The sequence below is a fragment of the Opisthocomus hoazin genome, chromosome 27 (assembly GCF_030867145.1).
Source record: "Opisthocomus hoazin isolate bOpiHoa1 chromosome 27, bOpiHoa1.hap1, whole genome shotgun sequence".
NCBI lineage: Eukaryota > Metazoa > Chordata > Aves > Opisthocomiformes > Opisthocomidae > Opisthocomus > Opisthocomus hoazin.
The window spans coordinates 3,566,305-3,590,212 of NC_134440.1; the positions used below are offsets into that span (position 1 = coordinate 3,566,305).

The 23,908-nt window shown below is 49.4% G+C and overlaps 1 protein-coding gene across 2 annotated transcripts; it reads right to left on the reverse strand.

Annotated features, from left to right (window-relative positions):
• Positions 1-2,950: 2,950 nt before the first annotated feature.
• On the reverse strand, positions 2,951-22,244 carry KLHL26 (kelch like family member 26). 2 transcript variants are annotated; one of them, XM_075444190.1, is made up of 3 exons: positions 22,089-22,244; positions 9,794-9,976; positions 2,951-6,667 (listed from the first exon to the last, which is right to left on the reverse strand). In XM_075444190.1, the coding sequence occupies exons 1-3, from the start codon at positions 22,133-22,135 to the stop codon at positions 5,086-5,088; spliced, it is 1,812 nt and encodes a 603-aa protein (XP_075300305.1). In that variant the 5' UTR covers positions 22,136-22,244; the 3' UTR covers positions 2,951-5,085. The 2 variants fall into 2 exon arrangements, with proteins under 2 accessions (XP_075300305.1, XP_075300306.1); XM_075444191.1 differs by lacking the exon at positions 9,794-9,976.
• Between the last annotated feature and the right edge of the window lie 1,664 nt (positions 22,245-23,908).

Genomic DNA, 23,908 nt, shown 5'->3' on the forward strand with positions numbered 1-23,908 from the left:
GCTTATCCAGGGACTAAACCTGACCCCTCTCCCACAGTATATGCTCTGATTTTCTTCTTAAGAAATAGCAAGTACATGCTTTTGGCATAAGGAAGCTTTCATCACGTGAGAAGCCCAAAGCATGCAAAATTAAGGTCCAGACATGCTAACTGCACCACAGGGCAAATTTCTCTCTTCCAAACCTCAGTGAAATTCATACATTCCTTCTAAATCCAGTTGTAAACCACTATCCTTAAGGCACTAATACAGAATGCAAGTATTGATACTGCCAAAAAGTAAATCTGCGTCCGTAAGGAGGATCACATGTTTGAACAAGACCCCAGGCCACAGTGGGGGGGGGGGGGGGGGGGGGGGGGGGCGGAAAGAAGGGTGCATTTAAAGCAAGTAACTGCAAACTTTGTCGGGAGACACAGATTAGCAGCCCGATGACAAACATCAGATAACCATGTGTAAAATACTTTTTAGCACTTTTTCAAAGCATCGTGACCGGAAGATACACATCAAAAATACTGAACTCAGCTAAAAGGATAAATTCGGCTCTAGGTGCTCCAGCGTTAATGTAGTGCAAGTCCAGTGACTTCGGAGGAACTGCTCCAGATACAAAGCAGTGTAGCCAGAAGCAGACTGGCTGGTAGCCTGCATAAACAAGCAAAAAAGATTTTCATTTTTTAAAAAGCCATATAAACTAGTTCTAGCTAATTACGTGACAGGGGCCTGGGTGTGAAATAGCAACTGCAAAGCCTCAGGGACCAAGCCAAGAACCTTTGATTTGCTCTCTACAGCTTATAAAAACCTTCCCAAAACTTACGCTCCAACAGCTTTCCTACTTTCCATTGCAAACTGCACACACTACTCCACTGCTGCCCTCCTGCAGGCCCCCACCATTGCCCTCTACTAAATCTTTACCCTTTGTCTTACAGTCTGAGGCTAATTTCAGGTTCCACAGCTAAACCAGCAGCTGTTTCCAAGCAGAAAGCACATTTTGTGTTCATTTTATGGAACATTCAATGTTGGAGCAGCTGAAATCATACTTGCCCCACAAATAAATTTTAAAACTTTTCTGTGAAACTCCCTCAAGTTGAAATTAAACTGAAAAGTGCCAAACTTGTGTTACTGAAACTCAGTTATTAGTTTGGAACAAGAAACAAAAGTTCTGGAGTCTGTGGGATGATACTGTGCCTACTCACTATTAAAATGCAGAGTAGAATCTAAGCTGTCTCTGTAAAAAATAACTTGAAGGGAGAGATGTCTACATGAGATATATATATGATCCCAGGTGAAATTCAAGATAGCCGAGCCCTCTCAGGAAGGCAACGCTAGCCAGCTCTGCTCCCTCACTCGCCTGACATGCCAACACACCCAGGCTAGACTGTAAATTAATTCAGCCACATTAACTTTTCCTGGTCCTTAAGTCACAAGTGATGAAATCTCATTCATTTATGCAAGCAACTGGAAGATTTATTGTAAATAAAGTTCTGCACATTACACAACTGGCTAAAAATCATAATTAGAGTTGCACCGGGAAACATGTTTTATTTATTCTGACAGTAGTCTGGCTTCAATAATCCTAGCATGATAAATGTCCCTAAAGTTTGCAGAGTTTCAGCAACTAAAGACCTTATCACAGACATGAAAGTGGAAACGTCTGACTAGGTTTGATGTGGCTTACAAGAGGTCCCGAGCAGTTCTGTTGCAGAGCATCATTTTAAATCAGCACCAGGGCACTAAGAGCTAGTGGGAGTGCCTTCATTCATTGTAAATCAAAGAAATGAAATTTTCTGCCGCTATTAAACTTCCAAGACCTTGGTACGAAAGCTAGGACACGTCTGCACAAATTAGCAAGGTTCTAGGATAGGGAGAAATGACAGTCGGCTTGCCGAGCCGACAGACCCTCTGGAAAAGGGTCAGTGACACCATTAATAGGATGCAGACATTCCCAATCTCCAGCTATTCTGCACCCTGCCAAGAGTTCTAGTGCTTTCTTTCTTTATCGTTTTAAGTACAATTTCAGGCCCATAAAACATCAGAGAAGACAGAAGCTATTATGCTGGCCATGACAGGAGTCCCTAATGGGACACGCATACTCTGCAAATACCTAGAACTAATGATGCTGTGCTTTTACTGTTCCCCATCTGTTCAAGGGTATTTTAAAACGCACCAAATCAGGTTTACCCCTATGATGTTTATTGCTGCTCTGAGACTAATAAATGACTCGGAGTGCAATCAAACGTTTATCTGGCTTTGCTCATTCTTGAAGAGGAGACGAGCCCAGTCCACTTGCTTTTCGTGCAGGGCATCCTGTAAAGCGTTTTCTCCAACTCAGCCACGGAGCACGATCGCTGCTTTACGTGAAGACCCTCATCTAGCAGTCAAGTTGTTGCAATACAGCAGAAGAATCAAACCCGTCTATCTTCAGAATAACGGATAGGTTATGCACAGAACAGTCCAGAGCCACAACTCCATCCTTCACAGGAGTAAAACAAACTTTATTGTCAATATGGATGATATGCATTTCCACAAACATTTTAGCCAGTCTCTGCTAAATTTAGAACAGCTAGAATATTTCTAGCTCACGTTATGAAAAATAATTCTTTATATTGCTATAAAAAGAACATTCCAGTAGCAAAGAGAGGTGGTGCACAGCAGTTCTCTGTCACAAGTCTCAGTGAAAGAATCTGGAAACCCTTCCCAGCTCCTGCTCTGCAGTGCCGGGATCGGGAACACGGGTACCAGGCTAGTTTGCTGCACGGCAGGCAACAGTCCTTTATTAAATACAGGTACAGAATGGCTTTGTGTATCCTCCTGCCTTCAAAGCCACCATTCCGATATGAACAAATACAGAGGTCAAGTTTGTTTTTGCAGGTGTTTTAAAAGTGAGACCAAACATACTTTTCCATTTTTCTTTTTTCACCCCCTGACACGCACACGTACCTTAGAAGCTGGAAGTGAACAATAAAGCACGGTTTCCTTATGAAGCCAACTCTGGTCATCGCATGGATTCTCCAGCCATCTGATGTGGCGTGGCTTATGAGCACTACAGCTGCACATTCAGAAAAACTCAGTTATTAGAGAACAGCCAAACCATCAACTGCTTCCTTTTGGAAGGAAAATTTAAATAAAATAGGGAATAATACTAACGTATTTTAGGAAGGCAATGATGAAGGAATGACACACTCCTAAGGATTAATTGTATTCCACAAAGAGGAAAGCAAGTAACCATCCATTTGCCATAACCTAAGAAAGCACCCTTTTCATAAACATATGGAAGCATTAAAAAAAGAAAATCCATTATTTTGTAACTTTGAAGCTTGTATCAAGTTACATTTCGTCCTTTCAAAATTTGCTTGTTATCTGCCAAGACTGTTTTGCAGTGTTTCTAGCTTCTACGCCAGAGCAAATGAAGAGAGAATGGCGTAAATTAACTGCCTAGGAGCTAGAAAGCGAAGCTTGCCCATGACTTTAGCATATGATACAACAACAAGTACTTTTCATTAATTTATTATTGGCAAACCAGCAAAGAGATAGGAAGAGATGAAACTATGCGTCATTTTATCTCCAATTTAGAATGCAGAGCTTAACTGAGGAGCACGTGCCCTCACTGTATCATATCCAAAGGTGCTTTGATTTAATTATTAGAGAAAAATATCTTTAAGTGAGTCTGAGGTATGGAGCTCATGCTTTACACAGACCTGATCAATGATTCATGACCAAAACAGACATTATATATTGTCTGCAAAAGTTACAGCACAGTATTTATTTAACAGCAGAATGCAATGGTTTCTCCAAAAAGAAGACTGCATACATCAAAATCAAACTTCTACAGATACAAAACAAAGCCCTTGAAACAGAATACCTGATAAAAGGAGAAACTTTCAATTCATTAATCAGTCAAATTAATTAGAAAAAATGGCTTGGAGGAAAGGAAAGTTCAGGAAGTAACAGTATTCCGTGCAGCAAACAGATTTTACAAAAATGACACGAGTCATCTTAAAATTCACCTCTTGATTTAAAATACCCACTGGCAACAATAACAAAAAAAAACCCCACCATTCCACTTAGACTTCCATCCTCATGTGAAGCCAAGTTCCTTATTTACAAGTCAAGGGAGAAAACCCTCGAGCTCATGAACAAGTAGCACCCACCTCCTTTACTGCACGCACAGAGTTTGGATGCAGGAGTGTTGGTGGAGCGGTCGGAAAGGCAAAGGCAGCGGGGTCCTCAGCCAGAAACTCCGGGTGCTCTCCGCTTTAGCGGCTCAGCCCAGGCGAACGGCTGCAGAGCTCTTATTGCCAAGGAAGCCAAACCAATTTTTGGTAGTTCTAAAAATAATCATGCCCATTTATACGGATTCAAGCTATCAACATGGCTGTAGTGTTGCTGACTCTGGATGCCCCAATAAAGGGAGAATTTCTGGACTGGAGTATCCGGAGGGGGCGAGGAAGGGAACTGGAACTGCAGTGTTATCCTCGCAATGAAGAACCGACGGAGACCAGAGGTGTGCAGGGATAAGTATTCCCCTTTTACAAGGGGGGGAATCAGCTTTAAAAAGCAAGAATATGTTTTCATAATCCAAGCACCTGAGCTCTTCTAGCTCCCACTGTCCTTTTATTGCTTCTGGAGGTCAGTATGTTAAGGTTTTGGGTTTTTGTTTGCTAAAAAACAACAAAGCGACATACAATGGTTTTTGGAGCTGTTAATAAAAATGACACCTGAACTCTTTTAAACATACCACAGTACTTAGTTACTCCTGAGCTGTCAATGTTTGCAATGTGTAACATCGTTAAAAATCCGAAAAGTTGGCAAAATGCACCCCCCCCTCAAAAAAAAAAGAAAAAAGGAGAAAAGCTTTTCCCAGCTGTAGCATCTGTTAAGTCTAACTAGCTGACAAGTGCTTCTGATGAAACGCGCTTGCCAGAACACTACATAAGAGGAGGAGGGACTTTATGGAGGAGGGAACGCAAGCTATTTTTCTCCTTCCCTCACCCACAAAACGCACAATACCATTTGCAAACACCAAAGAAACACCACAGCATCCTGGTAACATGCAACACGAGGCGATTTCATGGGCCGCCGCAGCGCGCGTAGTTATCTCTGGGTCGTGACCTGCGGTAGTATAACAGGAGCGCATGCTATCCCAGCAAAAGATTCTGGAAAATGTAAGTCCCTTTCCCACTCATCAGTTTCTGTGTTATACACCTGCACAATGCTTGTAACATTGTTCAGGTGCCAATTGTACCCTCCTACGATATAAATCTTTTTTTCTAGTAAACAACAGCCAGCTTCCGACTGACCTGCACGCATAGGGCTCACCGTTGTCCATTGGTCTGTCTCAGGCACGTAATATTCCACTGCCAGAACATCAAAACAACGGTCAACATGGTCCATGCGGCCTCCCAGAGCGTAAATCCTGTTGTTTGCACTGACCATGGCATGCAGAACTCTGGGCTCATTCATTGGGGTTTTAAACTCCCACTGATCCGCAGCGGGGTCGTAACAGTGCAAGGCTTTTTTGTCTTCCACCGAAATCCCATACCCACCTGATATGTACAATTTGTCGCCTACCGTGGCTCCAGCATGCCCCCACGTCCTGCGTTTCAGGGAGCACACGTAAGTCCACTCATTCATTTTGGGGCAATACTTCTCTACGGAGGCCAAGCTCCCTGACCGGTTCCTCCCACCGGTGGCATACACCATGCCGTGGAGGACGTTGAGCTGGAACTGGATCCTGCTCTCCTGCATAGCCTGGATGCGCAGCCACTGGTTCAGATGCGGATCGTAACGGTAGCAGATATCCACAGCTCCCTCGCCGCTCCGGTACTGCAGGTGCTGCCCTCCTACGATGTAGACAAAGTTGTCGAGCACGGCCACGCAGGAGTGGCTGCTGCCCACCTCCATTTCCGTCAGCTCCTTAAACTGGCGGACGCCGGCATCCGGCAGGTAGTAGACTTTGCAGCTCACAGTGCGGTCGTTATCGGTGTAGGGAGTGCCACCGAAGGTGATGAGGGACAGGACATCCGAGCGGATGGTGGTCCGAGGGGACTGCATCTCGTGCTGACGAAAGGGCAGGATCTGGTAATTGAATGCTTCCAGCAAATACTGCCGGCACAAGACGTCTTCCACCATGATGTCCAAGGTCTGGACGCTGTCCACCAGCTCCGAGGACTTCATCAGCGGGAAGCGGATGTGGCAGAGCACCTGGCTGGCGTTGGCACGGCGGGTTGGGTCGTACTGCAGCCAGCGGACGGCAGCACGGAAGAGATCTATTTCACTGCAGCTTTTCAGCTTATTGCTCTGCAAGAAGAAAACAAGGCGCTCCAGCGGCAGGTGCAGGAAATCCTCTTCCTCAGAGATCTGGAGGAAATGCCTAAAAGTGAATGCATCCACCGATTCCTTCAAGGATGCGAGGCTAAAGGTGGTGGCCATCTGCCCGATATTGAGACACGTTTCTACGCTCATGGCAGACTTCAGAAATTCTTCGCAGAGCTCCACGACAGGCACCATCTGGAGGAAGACAGCAGCTCCCAGCACATCCTGAATACAGTCAAGATCAAGAGTCACTTCAGCACTGTACGCAAAGTCTATTATGTGTTTCAGTCCTTTTGCAGACACACCTTTCAGTTCGATCACATCTTGGCTGGCTTCTCTCATCCCGCCTGTGAACATTGCCCTGGAGGACAAAAACACAAACAAAAATTTTTCTCCCTTTAAATAGATGTAAAAGGATGTATAACTTGAGAATTTTTTTTTTTTTTTAACATACTGATTCTCTTAGGGAGGACGGGGAAGGTGGAGGATAAAACAAGGCTAAACCTCTAAAAGCCAGGAGAAATTAGAGTATGCAATTACTTACATAAAGCTTGCATAAACAGTGCGCTAAGAAGTAATATTCAGCTATCAGAAAGTGAAGTTTTTCAATCCTACTGGCAACAAAAAGAAGAGCGGACCACAGGACAAAGCTTCAAGAAGTAAGCAGAGCTACCAGAGCAGGGAGTGTAGTACACTGGACACCAAAGAATCCAGGATATTCAACAACCAAAGGACACAACGGGATCAGCAGAAATCAGTAACCACACCCTAGGAGTTGAAGTATGCAGGATCTGTGAGCACTAAGGAAGAATACACTTTGGAAGACACGGGTGTTGAGGAGGTCTTCGATCCGCTGAGCTTGCCGGCAGCACTGCCTTCAGGCTGAGCGTTCAGCTGGCCCACTGTATCGTAAGGCGAGCTACGAAACGGCTTCACTATTGCAGATGCAACGCATCTTATGAACAGCTTTGGTCATCGCAGCAGAACCTCCCTTCCAAGGTTCATTCCCAACGCTTTCAGAAAATAGGAGTTGCAGCCACTCCAGAAAATGTCTGTCATGTTGCAGTACGACGGCAGGGGGCTAACAGGCAATTAAAAAAAAAACAAAACCCAAGATTTTGTTACAGCACAGCTGCAAGCACATCAGTTGACCAGGCCACGCAGAGATTAGGCCCGAGATCACCTCCTGGGGAGGCTTCTAAATTCCACAGGAAGCACATACCACGCCAAGGACTGTGCGCAGACATCTCGTAAACCGCTCCTCTAGAGCGGTGCTGCATTTCCCAGCTACGGGGCCTGTGGGCATGATGGGGACACAACTGCACATTTGGTTTTTTATACGTTTACATTAAATTTCAGCAGTTTTTCTTATATATGGGTAGCTCGGGGGCAAAGGTTTGCGCTCTGTGCGGCGTTCAACAAGCGGTAGCAGAGCAGTTCTGGGGAAGCCAAAGTCAAAACAGGTTGCTGGAAGGACCGTGACACGGAGTTTCACCATTCGCTGCCGTCGTACACGCATCACAGCACGGCTGCAGACTGCCACACAAAAGACCTGTTAAACCGCTGCCAGCTGCCGGCGCATTTTGGGCTGGTTTTCCCACCATCGATAACCTACTCTTTTCCATCGGAAAGGTGAATTCATTGTGGAGGCACTGTGTAATTAGAGCTGCCTTAGGAAGCTGCAGTGACTCTCAGGTGCAAGTTAGTCAGAAAAAATGCTCAACAGACCCTGCTCTCCTGCAGCAACACAGGAATAAAGGAATATCTTGGGAGCGCTGTCAAAAGACAGGAGTTCCAAGTTTCCTGTCCAAACCAGGCTAGAAAACCTGCTGCCGTCCAGCATAAACCCACAAAATCCTAAATGACCTAAATAAGGAAATATCTGCATATGAAATCAGCTTTCTGTAACCGAGTGACCAGGAATACTGTTCGCAATTATTTGTCCATATAGCGGATGAGAGCATTCTGCTAAAATCCCCTTGCATATCCCGTGTCACAGAACAGCGTGCTGCCCTGATCCCTTGCCCCAGAGGACAGGCAGACATATGTGTACTCGTGCATTAGCTATGCAGACCTGAACGTGCCTAAGGGAAGAAAAGCATTATTGTTGCCATGATGAAGACAAATCATCAAATAGAATGCAATTCCTTTAAAAAGTGTTACTGTTCTAAAATGCTGATTATATAAATGCCTCGATTTCCCTCCCCCCTTCTGCATAAAACCAGAGTATTTTCAAAAGCTAGATTATTCTGCCATTGTTCCCCAGGACAACCTTCCTTAGCACCACACAAGTTATAACAAGAAACCTACTCAGCAATTACATTTCGACAGCGAAAACACACTAGCAGTGGCACTGCATACAGCATTTATGAATACAAATAGTGCTATTAGCATTTGGTGGGAGATCAGCTCCATCATTAATTGCACGGCTGTTAGGGAGAGTGATAAGCTTGGAAGGTTTATGTCACCAAAGGGAGAAGAGAAGGGAACAGCCTAGAAAATCTGTGTGTACATAAGACAGACATCAGCAGAGCAGCTGAAGGAATGGGCAAAGGGATCCAACAGACATGCCAAGCGACACCGAAGGCCCTGCTCTCGGTTACCTGCTCAGCAAACCAGTCTGCTCGGGTCAGGAAGTCACCTACACACCAAGGGATCACCAACCCCGCTGAGCAGCCCTTCTCCCCTCTTACCGGCTGCAACACGCAGTCTGGAACAACACCCAGGTCGAGTTCTCTGCTGTTCTGAACCTTCCCTATACCCAGTGCCTCCAACATGCCCTTCACTTGACACTGCTACTGGTGCTGCCAGAAAGGACCCCTAACTTGAAACAGAAGTCATTCCAAGTCAGAGAACCATCACAGTTTGACAGAAGCAAGATGGATGAATACGTATTTTCGCTTAAAAGTTACTTTTCCTGCTCTGCAATTGGCTCCCTCTGCATTAATTTGGGTGTGAAATCTCATCTCCATGCTTCAGTTTTCTACTCACACAAGATGGGACAGTTCTCCCCTATCTCCCGGGGGGCCAGGGAACGCGCACACACAAAGCGCTTCACACTCTTCAGCCTGTGAACAGTAAGCACTACAGACAGATCAGTGGTAGTTAAAGATAACATGAGCAGGCACCATCGTTCAATGGGATGACTCATTTCAGAGCCCTCGCTGCCACTTCAAAACCATCTCAGGTAGCTCCAGGGCAAAAGCCTGTCTCCTCCAGCGGGCAGAGCACCTACCAGTGCTGCCCAGGTGGGTTCAAGACCTGGGCTTGAACTTGCGTCTTGGCCCAGTGACTGTAGTCAAACAAACCTCAGCTGCATTCAGAGGGACCTCTGCCTGCCCGTGGGTAATCCCACAAACCAGACCTCCAAAGGGTTGTGTGTGGGTGTGATTTCGGGGTGTGGTGGGGAGGTTGGGGTGGGGGAGGATGGGGAAACAGAAAACCAATGGGAAAGGTAAAAATGCCTGCTTCCCTATCGGATTCTCACCTGAAATAGTCACTGCAGGCAGCCAAGACAACTTTATGAACCTGAAACACTTCATTATTTATAGTGAGGATGACATCAAGCAGCTGAGCCTGAGCTCGGAGCGAGGCCAGTCCCTGCAGTAGAGTGGTGCTGTGGCCAGGAGCAGAGAACGTGCATTTCAGGGTGCTGTTCTTGTCAGCCATGCTAAAAACAGAACAAGAGAGACAGGCTGGTTTTAAATTAAAACAATATGTGGTATACCTACAAAGCATGCTGGGGAAGATACTGTAACACGAAGCAGTTTGAACGCAAATTCCCAGCTCAATCGCCACACAGAACATCATGACATCAGTCCCTCAGTTGTATTCCCTTCTCCCAATACAAAAGAGACTTCCAATTTTTTAAATTATACTTTCGCATTACTGACAACCCGTCACGCTGCAGCACACGTGGGCTTCAGAGACCATCCAAACATCAGCTAGCGGGGCCAAAATCTCCAACAAACACTGGTGTCCCCACACTACAACTACCCCAGAGTCCACCCTGACCTTGACTTCAACCACGAGACCGAAGCACAGTTGCTTCTTCTTCTCACCACCTATCCTGACTGCAGCTGTTAGACGCTCCATGCTGTCCAAGCACGGCCCTGCTCACCCTATTTGATCCTTTCCTTATGCCTGACCCTCACGAGAAGAGCAAAAGAAAAAGATTACATAGCACTGGCTGCTCTAAATAACGTCAGCTGTTTGAACTGCATTGTAAACAGTCCCCTCCCAGTGTAAATATTTCCTCGGCTTTCCCAATGCCTCTCGCACATGTTCCCCAGTGCGGAGAGCATCATCCTTCGATTCGCTTGGCCTCAGATGCCCTTGTCAGTGAGAAGGTGGCATTTGGAGGCGAACATCAGCAGTATCTCCGCGCACGTGGAAAAGACTATTAGATGCTCCGTGCTCCTCTGAAAAGAACTACAGTCATGCTGCAGACTTCCTGAGCAAGGCGACAGCGGGCCAGCATGCCCTGCCCACCAAACGGAGTCCACTCATGCCAACAGCAGTGATCCTAAAGTCATGGGCAAATTTAATCCAACTCTGAACTACTTTTCAGGATCAAGAGCCGAGTCCTTCTGGGAAGAAAACACACACGAGGACCAATATTCAGGATGGGGTTTACATTTTCAGAAGCGACCTGCTATTTGATCTCTGCATTTTAAGAAATTTTTTATGGATGCGTGATACAAAAAATCCCAAGCACATTGTACCGGATCTGGAAAGCTGCATTACTTGCTCCCAAGTCCACAGTGGAAGAGTGCACTTAGTACTGTGCTTAAAGAGTATTATTGTTATTATTATTTGGATAGAATCTACCAACAAAGCAAAAAAATATGGTACAGAGACTAGGTCCCAGTGTGCTCGGAGCCGTACAACCTCATCATTTACTAACAACTGTCCCTAAGAGTTCACTAGCTAACCAACAACAAAAGCCACACACAATGCACGAAACAAGTAGGCAAGGTCAGCGCAGAGTCAGGGAGATGGGATAACCCAAAAGGGGATGTGAACAATCCTCAAACAATAAGGAACAATGGACAGGACTTGCTACTTGCCTAACTTATCGGATCGCAATTTCCTGCGAGCTTTACAGAAGAGGCGAGTTAGGGGAAATCTGTGATGTTCATCAGAGCACTGCAGGGGCAGCCGCCTTGTGCGAGCGGCTCCAGAGCTCGCTGGGGTGCTGCAGGATGCAGATATCGAATCCCCACAGGCTTGGGAACGCACCTCAAGCTCCATACGAGTTCCTACAGGGACGACTGACACCGGTCAGCCAGGCTGCTTGCAGCACAGATCTGAAATTCCAACCCTAATGTCAAAGCACACTGAAGTCTTAGTTCAGCGAGTGGAGTCCAGCTACAACATCCTTCCTACAATAAAAAGGATTAGCAAAACGTCAGTTGCTGACAAGACCTTTAGCCGTTACTCCGCGAGCCAAGAAACATCTATCCACTCCAGCTCTTCCCAAGGCGAAAGAGGCAAGGGATCGGAGTGAGTGCGTGAATATTCATCACGTCAAACTCCTTTTACTCTCCTCTCTGGAACAACGGCTTTGATTCGCTGGAGGACACGTTGAGCATAAGCAAGGAAATGATCTCGCCTCTGAACACAGTATCGTTCACCGAGCAAACTCATTTTGCTTCACGCTGGACAGGTAAAAATACACACAGAGAGCTCTGGTGGCTCATCTGGGAGACGGTAACTCCTGACTTTACCATAACTTCATTAGGCTCGATCTCCTGCAGGATTCTTCTCATGGGAATTTTCTTCAGCGTTTTTTTCATACCAGTTTTAAATATTCCTTTTCCTAGCCGAAGGGCTTACCCAAATACGATTGCTTTCACTATATCCACAACTCTCCCAGCGTGGGTGCCTCTCCAAACAACAAGCTTTACCTGAACAAACACTCCTCGTTTTTCCTTTTTCTCAATTAACTTTCACAGGCACTGTTAATAACCAGAGTGTAAGTTTAAAGCAGACGGAGGACTAAATCTGGGCGGGCAGATATTTCTGTGCTGGAATAAGAGTGTTTGCATGTGCGATTCATTTCAATAGGTAATTGTGAACAGCTACCCCTGAAAAACTCCCTGTACTCGTTCCTTTGTCTATTTACAGGTATAGAATAAAAGGAGCCCATGATTACACAATCCTTCAGGGGAGGAAAAATAACGACAAAACAAAACAAAACCTAACAGTAAGAGAAATACTGATAATGTCCAGTTTTCTTCAGCTTGGAAAAAAAGAATTTTTAGAAGAATTACATAAGCTGGAAGCAAAATAAAATCCACACAAAGCATAAGAAATCAAGCAGGAGACTTTACAGAAAACGAAGCGGGGGGAGGAGAGGTGAGAAAACAGCAACAAACGCTGCCTGCGCCGCGGTTAGTAACCGGGGATCTGTGCTAAAGCAGGCTTGGCTCGGAGCAGGCTGGCGTACCGCGGGCACGCCGGCGCAGCGGCACGCATCCTGCCGCACGGCCTTGCTCTCCACTCCTCGCGCTGCCTTCGGAGCAGAGGAAGACGCGAGGCAGCCGCTGGATGTCAGAGACTAGGAGCGGTAAAAAAAAAAAAGCACAAAAGGAAGCCTTGAACATCTCAAAGCGCCTTTGTGAGGCTGTCCCTATCTTCTCTGAGATCTGAATATGCCGTGTACTTGTTGCTTAACAATTTGTTACAGAAGAAACAGCTTTGCAGACAAACTTCGGAAGAGTCGCATCCACTCCTCAGCAGTTCAGAACATGCCTTCGAGATAAAAGCCTTTCATCACACAATAGTGCGAAAGTGTTTCTTCTGCTCCTTCCCCCTTCCCTTTCTGATGGAGGCAGGGCTGGAGAGCTTCTGGAATTTTCCTCGGCTTTTCGTCTTTGTCCTCAAAAGGACGGCGCTGAGTGAAGTCCTTCCCCTGCCGCAGAGCTTTGCGGAGGTTTCTGTGGCCGGAGTGTCCTTTGGCAGGGGCCAAGCACGCTAGCTCGGAGCGAGGCAAGTATGTCTGGCTGCACCCAGTCAAATTTATCCTTTGGAAAAATGTAAAACATAAAAATCACATTCACATCAAGCAGCACTTCCACTGCACGTCCCACGGGCTTCACAGTGATCTGCAAGGGGATCTGAAAATGTTTACATGATCGGGGCCTCTAATATGAATATATTGGCATAAAGGCGACTTTACCAGAACAGAAATCCCACTTTCCATATGGAAATAGCTGGAGCAGTGAAAGGCATCTTTATATTCATGCAACTGCATCCATAGCACGAATGGTGGGGGCAGCTGGAATTCAACAGATGCATTGACTGAGAAGGGCGACCCATTTTGGGCAGCGCACTCAGAGACTCCGATAACATCACTGGCACCCAATTTTCAAAAAGGGACTGCCAGGGAACACGTAATGGGATTGAGGATTTGTCTCCAAGCCACTGCTCTGAAGCCAGATTGCTTTCAGTCCTCTCCAGTCGTTCAGCATGGCGTATGTGATCGCAGCTTGGGGAAAATCAACCCAAAACCGTACGCCCATTGCACACCTGTGAAAATGTTAAAGCAAGGGTTAAGGGAGCAGTTCCAGCCAGAGAGCAGGCAGGGAAGGCAAACAAGCCCAGAAAATCTCCTGCTGCCATACCTATCAGAGGAGCTGGGCCACGTGCTCATCCTTGCCCCAAGCACGCCGACCACATCCTTAGCCGACATGCTTCTGAGCAAGGACTGCGTGATTTTTTGAGCAGAAACAGATGCAGCAAGGAGGCATCTGGATGCCCAAGGGGCCTCTAAAGTCGAGGGGCTGAGAGATATTTAACGGCCATACTTCAAGAATCAGCTCAGATGAGGCACAAAGAACATCCCAAAGAACAACCGTCCCCTGTCTCTGCCTTCTCGATTCTCCACAACATCACGTGTAATCCAAGATGCGTTTCAAGCTAATGAATCATTTTTACCAAATCTGTACTAATGATTAAAAACATCAAAGCTGGAATTAAAGGCTTACCAAGCATGAGTTCATATTTCAGCGTGTTTGCAACTACTGCACAAGTACAAATGGAGAGAATTATACCAGGCCAGATTATAACATTTCACTGATTGAATTAAATCAGAAAAATCTTCTGCTACACAACTGCCTGTTGTCTTCCTACTCTTCTGCTACAACACGGTTCTCCCTGGGAGGAGGGACAGTTCGGTGCTGGCGAGGCCTGCTCTCCATCCCAGTTCAGCATCCTTGCTGACATCCGCCCCCGTTTTCCCACTCCCAGGGCAGGTGGTGCTCGGTAATTTTTCATACAGGAGAAACTCGAGGGGGTTGGCAAGATTCCTAAGCAGGGCAAACTTCCAACAGGCAGCCTCTACAGTAAACACGAGCTCGAAAGGTAGGACCCCGCGGGGCATGGCTGGGGTACAGAAGAGGAGGGAGGCAAAGCAGCAGCGTGCGTGTGTGTTCGCATGCATCGAGCACGCCGTGCCACGGCTTTTCTGTGGACAAACAAAGGACTCGGGACTGCAAAACAGCCAGCGAGGCACCTTCTGAGCGCTCAAGCCTGCAAGATGTTTTTTAATGGCGAGAGCAGCAGAACTAACATAAAGCTGCAGAGTAACTTTATTTAGAACATAGGGTATGAATATTAAGGACCTGCTTTAAGAACCTTTGAAAGGCAGCATTATAGATATTTTAATAATGCAAATCATTTAATGCCTTTAGTTTCATCCCTAAGTAAAAAACACATTCAGATTCTGATTTTTAAACTACAATTAAGACACTTAAAATCAAAACAAAAGTCAAACTCCCTCGGATAAGTCACTGGTAGCTATGGTTACTGTAATATTTCAGATCCTGAGGCTTTATATCACATGCCCAAATGATGAAAATGAGTTTTCAGCACCTCACACTAACAAATGTTACGTTAGGGCAGAGAGGCTAAACCCTTTACTGCAGATTTGCTGTTTCACAGACTCTTCTCGGGACTTTCGGACAACGTTCCCATGGCCTTTGCACCCCCCTACAAAAAGGCATCGAGAGGTTTCCTTGAAGTTTGGGTGCAAGGAAGATTCGATGCTGCCAGGCAATGAGACTTAAAAATACCTGCCCTGTTAACCTACTTACATTGCCAGCAGCAAGCAAGATTGTCACCAGCACCCCATCAGAAACAACATTTACCATCGCTTCCCTGTCCAAATTAGCAACAACAATAAGGACTTAATGACCAGCCACTAATTAACTATTAACACATCGAATGAAGGGGATGTTTTCCACAGAAACATAATCATCCTTAGGAAAAGTATGCGCGCAAAATCATTTAATCGATCTCTTTGTTCCCTTTTCCACCTCCTTCCCTTAATTTCTCCTATTTCTCTCCTCTGCCTCCACTCATTTTCCTCTCCTGACACCCTCTCCTTCATCAAAGGCAATAAACACAAGTAGAAAGCCTGAGACTAATACCTCTATTTAGAAGTGACTAGCAATTTGGAGTGCTTAAATAAAGAGCTTATAAATGGGTCTGAGTTTTAGAAGGAGTCATGCTTTGTGTGGGGAAAAATGGTCTGCTGTAAAATGCCTGAAGTTGAACAGTGAAGTTTGAAAAGTCTCGTCTTTCATCTCTTACACTTCCAGTCTCAAAATTTAAGGAAAGTTAATGTTTGGCAAAGGGGAGAACGTTCACTATTTCAAAAAAAGAACACAGATCAACAAACCAAGCTTTTTTTCTTTGTGTTACAGGGACCCACAGGCCTGTCCCTCTCACAAAGGGGGAACTGAGGTCGCAGAAGACGGGCCACCCGCCGCTGGGCTCCCACGCTCGCACTGCCCGACAGCCCCCGCCTGATTCAGCCTTGCACTTAGTGAAAACAGCAATTAAAGGCGTATTTCACAGAAGCCAGGAGGTACCTTAATGTTTCATTTTTAAGTGCTTTCTGAATCAGGTCCTACCGATGCTCTTATCATCATTTGCTTATCTGCACCCGATTTCTCCCAAGCTGGAACCAAGGAAACCCCTATAACCCAAAGTTACAGCAGCAAGTTGAAGCAAGAGGCTTGCCAAGTTGGTTTTTTTAATGTATATATTATTTTTTGTCCCCTGAGAAGTCCCAGACACATTTCCAAATCTCTGTTTTTCTTTTTCCCCAAGCTGGACTCACACGGGGCCCAGCAGACACACACACACACACAGATCCTGCTCCCAAGCATCAATCGGTAGGTTGTTCGCAAGCCAAAGGAGGTGGGATTTTGGTTTCTGCTAAAAGCACTAATGAAACTGGATGTCTGTCAAAAGCTGCCTGGCCTGGCAAAATGGAGCATTGGAGCACAGAATAAAAAAGCAGAGGGCAAAATATCTGAACGCATTAAACTCTGTGCCACCTCATGGAGTTTCAATGTGAGGGACTGGTCAGTACGTGCTGTACCCGGGACAAACTGGGGCCGGGGGGGGGAAGAAACAACAAGATTCTTAAAAATGTTTCTGTCACAGAGCCAGAGTCCTTTTTATGCTGGTGCAGTGACAAATAGGGACAGCAGTTTGGTCCTCTTCATTCAACAGCCAAAGGGGCCAATGCAACTCTCAGGTAAGGGCTCCGCGAGCCCAAATTTGCACACCGGTAGCATTAGGGTCTTGGAAGGGCACGAAACATCAGGCTGAGAAGATCATTTACCAGGATCTGCCATTTTTCTACTCTCTACCCACATCCAGAGCTACCGCAGAGGATCTAGTCCTGTACGGGGGATTCTCCTGGGGCGCCCTCAGTCCTGCCCAAAGCCTCCTCCGGCAGCAGAGCGTGTGGAGCAGGCGCAGGCGACGCACCTCACCCATCGCTCCCACCACCCTGCCCTTCCACAACCTCAGCCTGGATTTTTACAATGACCGAGAACGGGAAGACACTACGCCACCCCCCAGACTTTACTGTGATTATATTCTTGTCAGCCCCAAACCTAATCCCGCTGAGCCAGGAACAAACTGAGCAAATATAAAAATCGCTCTAAGCATATAAATTACTCTGGCAGCCACAGGCAGCATCTCAGCAGTGAAAGTCAGCTGCTCTCTGTTGCTCCTGAGCTCAGCCAGCCACACAAGGACCCCCAGAAGGACGGTGGATTTTACACCACGTAAAACTTGCCTGTGTATTCACAGTACACGGCTAAGTACAGGCTCTTTACACACTCGATACTCCTGCTGACAGCGCTGCCTTAAACAGTTCCACGTTTCCCCCACCATATGCCCTTACGGTCAAACCCTGCCAACCCCAGCTCTAGAAAAAGGAAAACTACAGTGATGCTGGAACGAGAAATAAAAAACAAAAAAGGCAGAAAGCAGAACCATCCTTTTCCAACACTCCGCCGCGGTCGCTTCAGCAGCCAGAAGCGGCAGGGGGTGCTTTCTGCGCCCGCATCCCCTGCGCAGGGCTCCCAGCAGCACCCGTGGCAGAGCCGCTGTGCAAAGGCCGAGAGGCACCTAGTGGTGTCGGCAAGCACAGCAGAGCCACCAAGGCCACCCCAAAAGTGACACCCAGCCCAGCCCCAAGCCCTGCTTTGCTGCTGGCCGCCTAGATGCCACCCCGCTCTTCCCTCCAGCCCAGTTCTACCATCCACCCCACTCCAGCATCGTGGTTTTGCCTTCGGAAACGGAGCGAAGCCGACCCGTGGCACGGCTACTGCCACTTTCACCCAAAAATCCACTGGGACATGTCTCAGCTTCCCGGCTTGTCACCGTACAGCAATGGCCGGGTCGCATTCCTGCTGGGGACAGCCCATTCCAGCTCTGCCAGCAGCTCCTAGCAGGACAGAAAGTTGCCCCCCCCCCCAACAAATCACTTTGCAATCCTCTCCCGCACAACCATACCAGGCTCTTTGCTCCACGTCTCGGAAAAAACTTAGAAAAACGTCAAAATCGGGCTACGAGGTACTCGGGGCAGCATTTGTCTCGGCCTGTTTCTGCAGCGTCCGATTGCATCCTCTGCGCAGTGTTGCAATAAAAATGACAGGACTAGCTACACGCAGAGTAGGTACTACAGCGTGCAGCGACCCACAGCACGCCCTGCACCTCCACCCTCCAGATTATTGCCTCGGAGCAGGCAGGGATCTCGAGCAAAAGCCACGTAAAATGACGAAACAGCAGACAACAGAAGAAAACCCCACCATCCCCTCAATGCAAACTAACGACAGCGCGTTTTCTAGCAGATGCGAGCAGCTGCCCCGGCACTTGGCATCGTAACACCCATTCCAATTCAGTTCCAGGATCAAATCCTCTCCCCATCGCTGCCGCTGTTTGCAGCCCGTTTCCCTCGTTATCTAAGCACTCTGCGCTTACCTTCCGACAGGCTTGTGCCCATCCTCAACACCATCATGTTTCCCAGCTCCTTGGGCGGTTCCGTTCGGCACAGGCTTCGTGCCACCCTCACCGCGTCACCTAGACAGAATGGCCCAAGACCACCAGAAGTGCACCAAAAGCTTTTCTTCAAGGTCACCCATTTCTGTGCAAGTTCAGCATTTATCTTCCACGTAAATGAGAAACTGGAAAAGGCGCCTTAGCCGCCGTCCCGTGATGCCAGGCTCTTCCTCACAAAGCAGTTAATGCTACGCGACACTCGGAGGTGAGACAGGAACCTTTAAAGAATCACTGAAGTTTACGTTCGGTCTAAATAAAACCTCCAGCTCACAAGTCTCCCAATGTTGAAAAAGAAAGCAGCAGTTATTTTTACAGTGATTCAATTAGAGCATAAACATTTATACCACGTCTACCAGATCTAACAACTAAATCTGTTTTAAAATTGCCATGTGGCAGAGTATAGAACATAGAAACCACACACAACTAAACTTTGAACAGTTTCAAAAGGAAGAAGAAAGCCTAATTGAAGACCGAAGCCATGTAAGATTACAGGAACACAAAAGCAAGGCAGGCTCACAGCCCTTATTATCTTCCCCCGACGCGGTTTTACTCCATCCTCCTCTACATTTCCTCTCTCTCCCACCACTTTCCTAAGAAGGAACAAGGTTAGGGGAGTTCAGGGTGACTTTCTCTTGATCTGAACCCAGACATATGTACTTCCAGATAAGGAAGACCTGCAGGTCTCCCTCGCCCATTCATTCTGGTTTTGACAGGTGGGACTGCTTTCAGCAAACACACCAGCGGGTAACAATATTAGGGAGGGTTTTAGAAATTGTTTATCCAGCCTGGCTGCCTTCCTTTTTTCAAGGGATTATTCCCAATTTGAAAGACATGCAGCTTGTCTGGACAGCCTGATTAATTCCCGCTTAAAGGTCTGCACGACAACATCCTCTCCAGCATATGAAAAGATGTTTTTCCTAGACCTTTGTCACCCTGCTTTGTACAACCCTACTTCACCAGCACTGCAGCAGAGTTCACGCGTCTCACTGTCTAAGGCACAGAGAGCTTCTCTTGCCGAGGGTACCGATGGATTTCACCGCTTCCTCGGTACTTACTTGCTCACCAACCTCAAAGCATATCTTCAGGAGCAGCACAGTATTACAGAGTGAATTATGTAGCCTGAAACTCTCCCTCCACATGATACTGAGGGCTGGGAGTAAAATATGAAACCCATTTGTAACTCATGAAATTCTACCCATAGAGGAAGAAAGAAAAAAAAAAGGGGGGGGGGGGGCGAGTTTATTTCAAAATAGAAGATTTGGGCCGTTTGCTTTTCAATGCATGGCAATGGCCTCATCTCGTGCCATCAGTGTCCGATGTCCACACCATCTGGCACAGCGCGTTCCTCATCGACAGACCGCGCAGGATCCCCAGCAGACGAGTTAGTTTTCTGGCTTTGGGGAAGCCAGCACACTGACGGCTAACCAGCACCAGCCATGCGGTAGCAATTCCAAAGATGGAAATTCTGTCCGTGCTGTCTGAGTAGCAGTGCACCACCGAAATGGCATGTGGGTAGCAGCAAGACAGGACTCTGTCCTTTTGCCTTAGAGAGTAAATACTCAGTAAGTGCAAAAAAGTCTCAAGTGGCAGCACCTAATAAGTTACCACTGTTGACAGGGAATGCCCTTGAAATTCTCCTCTCGCTCTGCAGAGACAACGCGGCACGTTCAGTGTCCCCCATCATTCTCCCCTGTATTCTTTGATAAATCCATCCTTTAAAACAGAACACTAATGACCAACAAGAAGCAGTGCCCAAGCTTCAACGGGCTTTACTTCAAAATTAGCAAAGAAAACAAACACACAGCAACAGGGAACACGACGGAGCTCCAGCTCAGGGAACAAAACTGCTGCAGCTCCAGTCTGGGTGATTTATCATGGCCCTGAAACAAATGACTTCCATTTCTCACTGCTACACCCCCAGCACCGAGAAACTCCCGAGCGCCCAGAGAGCGGCCCTACCGACACCCGGGAGAAAGGAGTGCTCCTGTTCCTGCTCTGAGAGGGAAGAGAAAGGAGCTGCAGAGAGAGAAAATGAAATGCCCCAGGCAACACGGCATATAGCTTACACAGGTAGTCATCAGAAAAAAAGAAATATTATATATATATATATATATAAGGTGAGAATTAGGACAGGCTTCTCCAGCGCTGAACAGTGACTGCAAGCGCTTCCCTCTCCGCGGCGTGACATGCAGGGTGGCTATTTCAGGAGCGAACGCAGAGAGAGTTAAGTTGAGGACAAACAGCACTTTGAAGTGGTGACAGGCTGACGGCGTAACATCCGAGAGACAGACAACACAACTTTCTCAACACTGTCCAACACGGGAACTTTTGGATGACGGCAGAGAGAAAAGCCCCGGGCAACAGAAACTCCTCCACGAACAGGTACCACCCACCCACCCCCTGCAAGCACCCCGGTACCACCACCTACAACCACACCGGTACCAGCACGACCTCCCCGGTACCAGCACCTACAATGGCACTGGTACCACCACCAACCTCCCTGGTACTACCACGACCTGCGTGGTACCAGCACAACCTCCCTGGCACCACCACGACCTGCGTGGTACCACCACGACCTGCGTGGTACCACCACCAACCTCCATGGTACCACCACGACCTGCACGGTACCACCACCAACCTCCGTGGTACCACCACGACCTCCCTGGTACCACCACCAAGCTCCATGGTACCACCATGACCTGCCCAGTACCACCACCAACCTCCGTGGAACCACCACGACCTGCGTGGAACCACCACGACCTCCCTGGTACCACCACCACCTCCCTGGTACCACCACCACCTGCCTGGTACCACTGCCGACCCCACACTCCTTTCAAAGGCCGAGTGACCCCGTAGGGACCAAACGCAGTGACCCAGGGAGGGGTCTGCAGCCCAGGGTCACAGCAGAGGGGATGGGGCACAACAGAACCGGCCTGAAACACCAGAAGCTTGGTGCCTCTATCAACCCATCAACCTGCTGCCTCCATCAACCCCCAAAGCCGGCGGCCCTACAAACCCTGCCCAAGCGGGGTCTCGGGGTGACTCCCAACCTTCTCTGTTTCAGAGCCTCCCTCAAAGCTCAGCTCTCCCCCACATCAACTCCACCGGGGGAAGCGTTATTAATTATTATCGTTATCTTTCACAGGACCCGCAGCCGCCAGGCCTTGTCCAGGACTCACCCCACACACACCCCCCTCAGGCCCCCGGGCCGGGCTCTCCCCCTCGCCGGGACCCCCGCCGAAAATAAAGGGAAAATCAATGAATCCGGGGGGGCTTGCGGGCGCCGGAGGAAGCGGGGAAGCCCTGCGGGGAAGCCCCGCGGCCACGCCGGGCCCCCCCGCACCCGCCGCCATGGCCCGGCCGCCTCCCCGCCCGCGGACCCCCGGCCTAGGCCGCGCCCGGGCCCCGCTCACCTGCTCGGCCGCTCCGCGCCGAACTCGGCCCCGCCGGACTCCGCCATCTTCGCGTCGCCGCCGCCGGGCCCCGGGCTGGGAAGCGGCGGGAGCCGCCGCGTTAAAGGCGCAGGAGCGAGCGGGGCTCGGCGGCGGCACCCGGGGAACCGCTCCGCTCCCGCCGGGCCTGGCGCCGCCCCGCCGCCACCGGGGCCTGGCACCGCGGCCTGGCACCGCCCCGCGGGAGAGCGGCCCGGCCGCGGCCGCTGCCCCGGGGCTGTCTGAGGGGGCCTGGGGGCCTGGCACCCCCTCACAGCTGAGGGGTCCCGGGGGGCTGTCGCCAGCCAACGGCCACGGAGCCCGGGGTCTGTCCCCTCCTCATGGCCGCGGGGTCACCGCCCCGTGGCTGAGAGGACATCGGGGTCCCCACCCCATGGCTGAGAGGTCCCAGGGGTCTGCCACAGTCATGGAGCCCAGGGTCTGTCCACACCTCATGGCCGCGGGGTCACCGCCCCGTGGCTGAGAGGACATCGGGGTCCCCACCCCACGGCTGAGAGGTCCCAGGGGTCTGCCACAGTCATGGAGCCCAGGGTCTGTCCACACCTTATGGCCGCGGGGTCACTGCCCTGTGGCTGAGAGGACCTTGGGGTCCCCATCCCACGGCTGAGGGGTCCCACACGTCCCAGGGGTCTGCCACAGTCATGGAGCCCAGGGTCTGTCCACACCTTATGGCTGCAGGGTGACTGCCCTATGGCTGAGAGGACATTGGGGTCTCCATGTCTGAGAGGACATCAGGATCCCCACCCCATGGCTGAGGGGTACGAGGGGTCTGTCACCGTCTGATGGTCACAGAGCCTGGGGTCTGTCCCCCTCCTCATGGCCGCAGGGTCACTGCCCCGTGGCTGAGAGTATGTTGGGGTCTCCATGTCTGAGAGGACATCGGGGTCCCCACCCCACGGCTGAGGGGTCCCAGGGGTCTGTCACCAGCCGAAGGCCATGGTGCCTGGAGTCTGTCCCCGCCTCATGGCCGTGGGTTGACTACCCCATGGTTGAGAGGATCTTGGGGTCCCCACCCCGTGGCTGAGGGGGCCCAGGGCTCTGCCACCATCTGATGGTCATGGAGCCCAGAGTCTGTCCCCTCCTCATGGCCGCAGGGTCACCACCCTGTGGCTGAGAGGACACTGGGGTCTCCATGTCTGAGAGGACATCAGGATCCCCACTCCATGGCTGAGGGGTACGAGGGGTCTGTCACCGTCTGATGGTCACAGAGCCTGGGGTCTGTCCCCCTCCTCATGGCCGCAGGGTCACTGCCCCGTGGCTGAGAGTATGTTGGGGTCTCCATGTCTGAGAGGACATCGGAGTCCCCACCCCACGGCTGAGGGGTCCCAGGGGTCTGTCACCAGCCGAAGGCCATGGTGCCTGGAGTCTGTCCCCGCCTCATGGCCGTGGGTTGACTACCCCATGGTTGAAAGTATCTTGGGGTCCCCACCCCGTGGCTGAGAGGACCTCGGGGTCCCCATCCCACAGCTGAGGCAGTCCAGGGGTCTGCCACCATCTAATGGTCATGGAGCCCGGGGTCTGTCCCCTCCCCATGGCTATGGGGTCACTGCCCCGTGGCTGAGAGGACCTCAGCGTCCCCATCTCATGGCTGAGGGGTCCCAGGGGTCTGTCACCATCTGATGGTTGTGAAGCCCGGGGTCTGTTCCTTCCCCATGGCTGCGGGGTGACTGCCCCATGGCTGAGAGGACCTTGGGGTCCCCACCTCACAGCTGAGGAGATCCAGGGGGTTGTCACCACCCCACAGGCCACCATGGGCCTCCTCATGCCAGCACCCTCCAGCC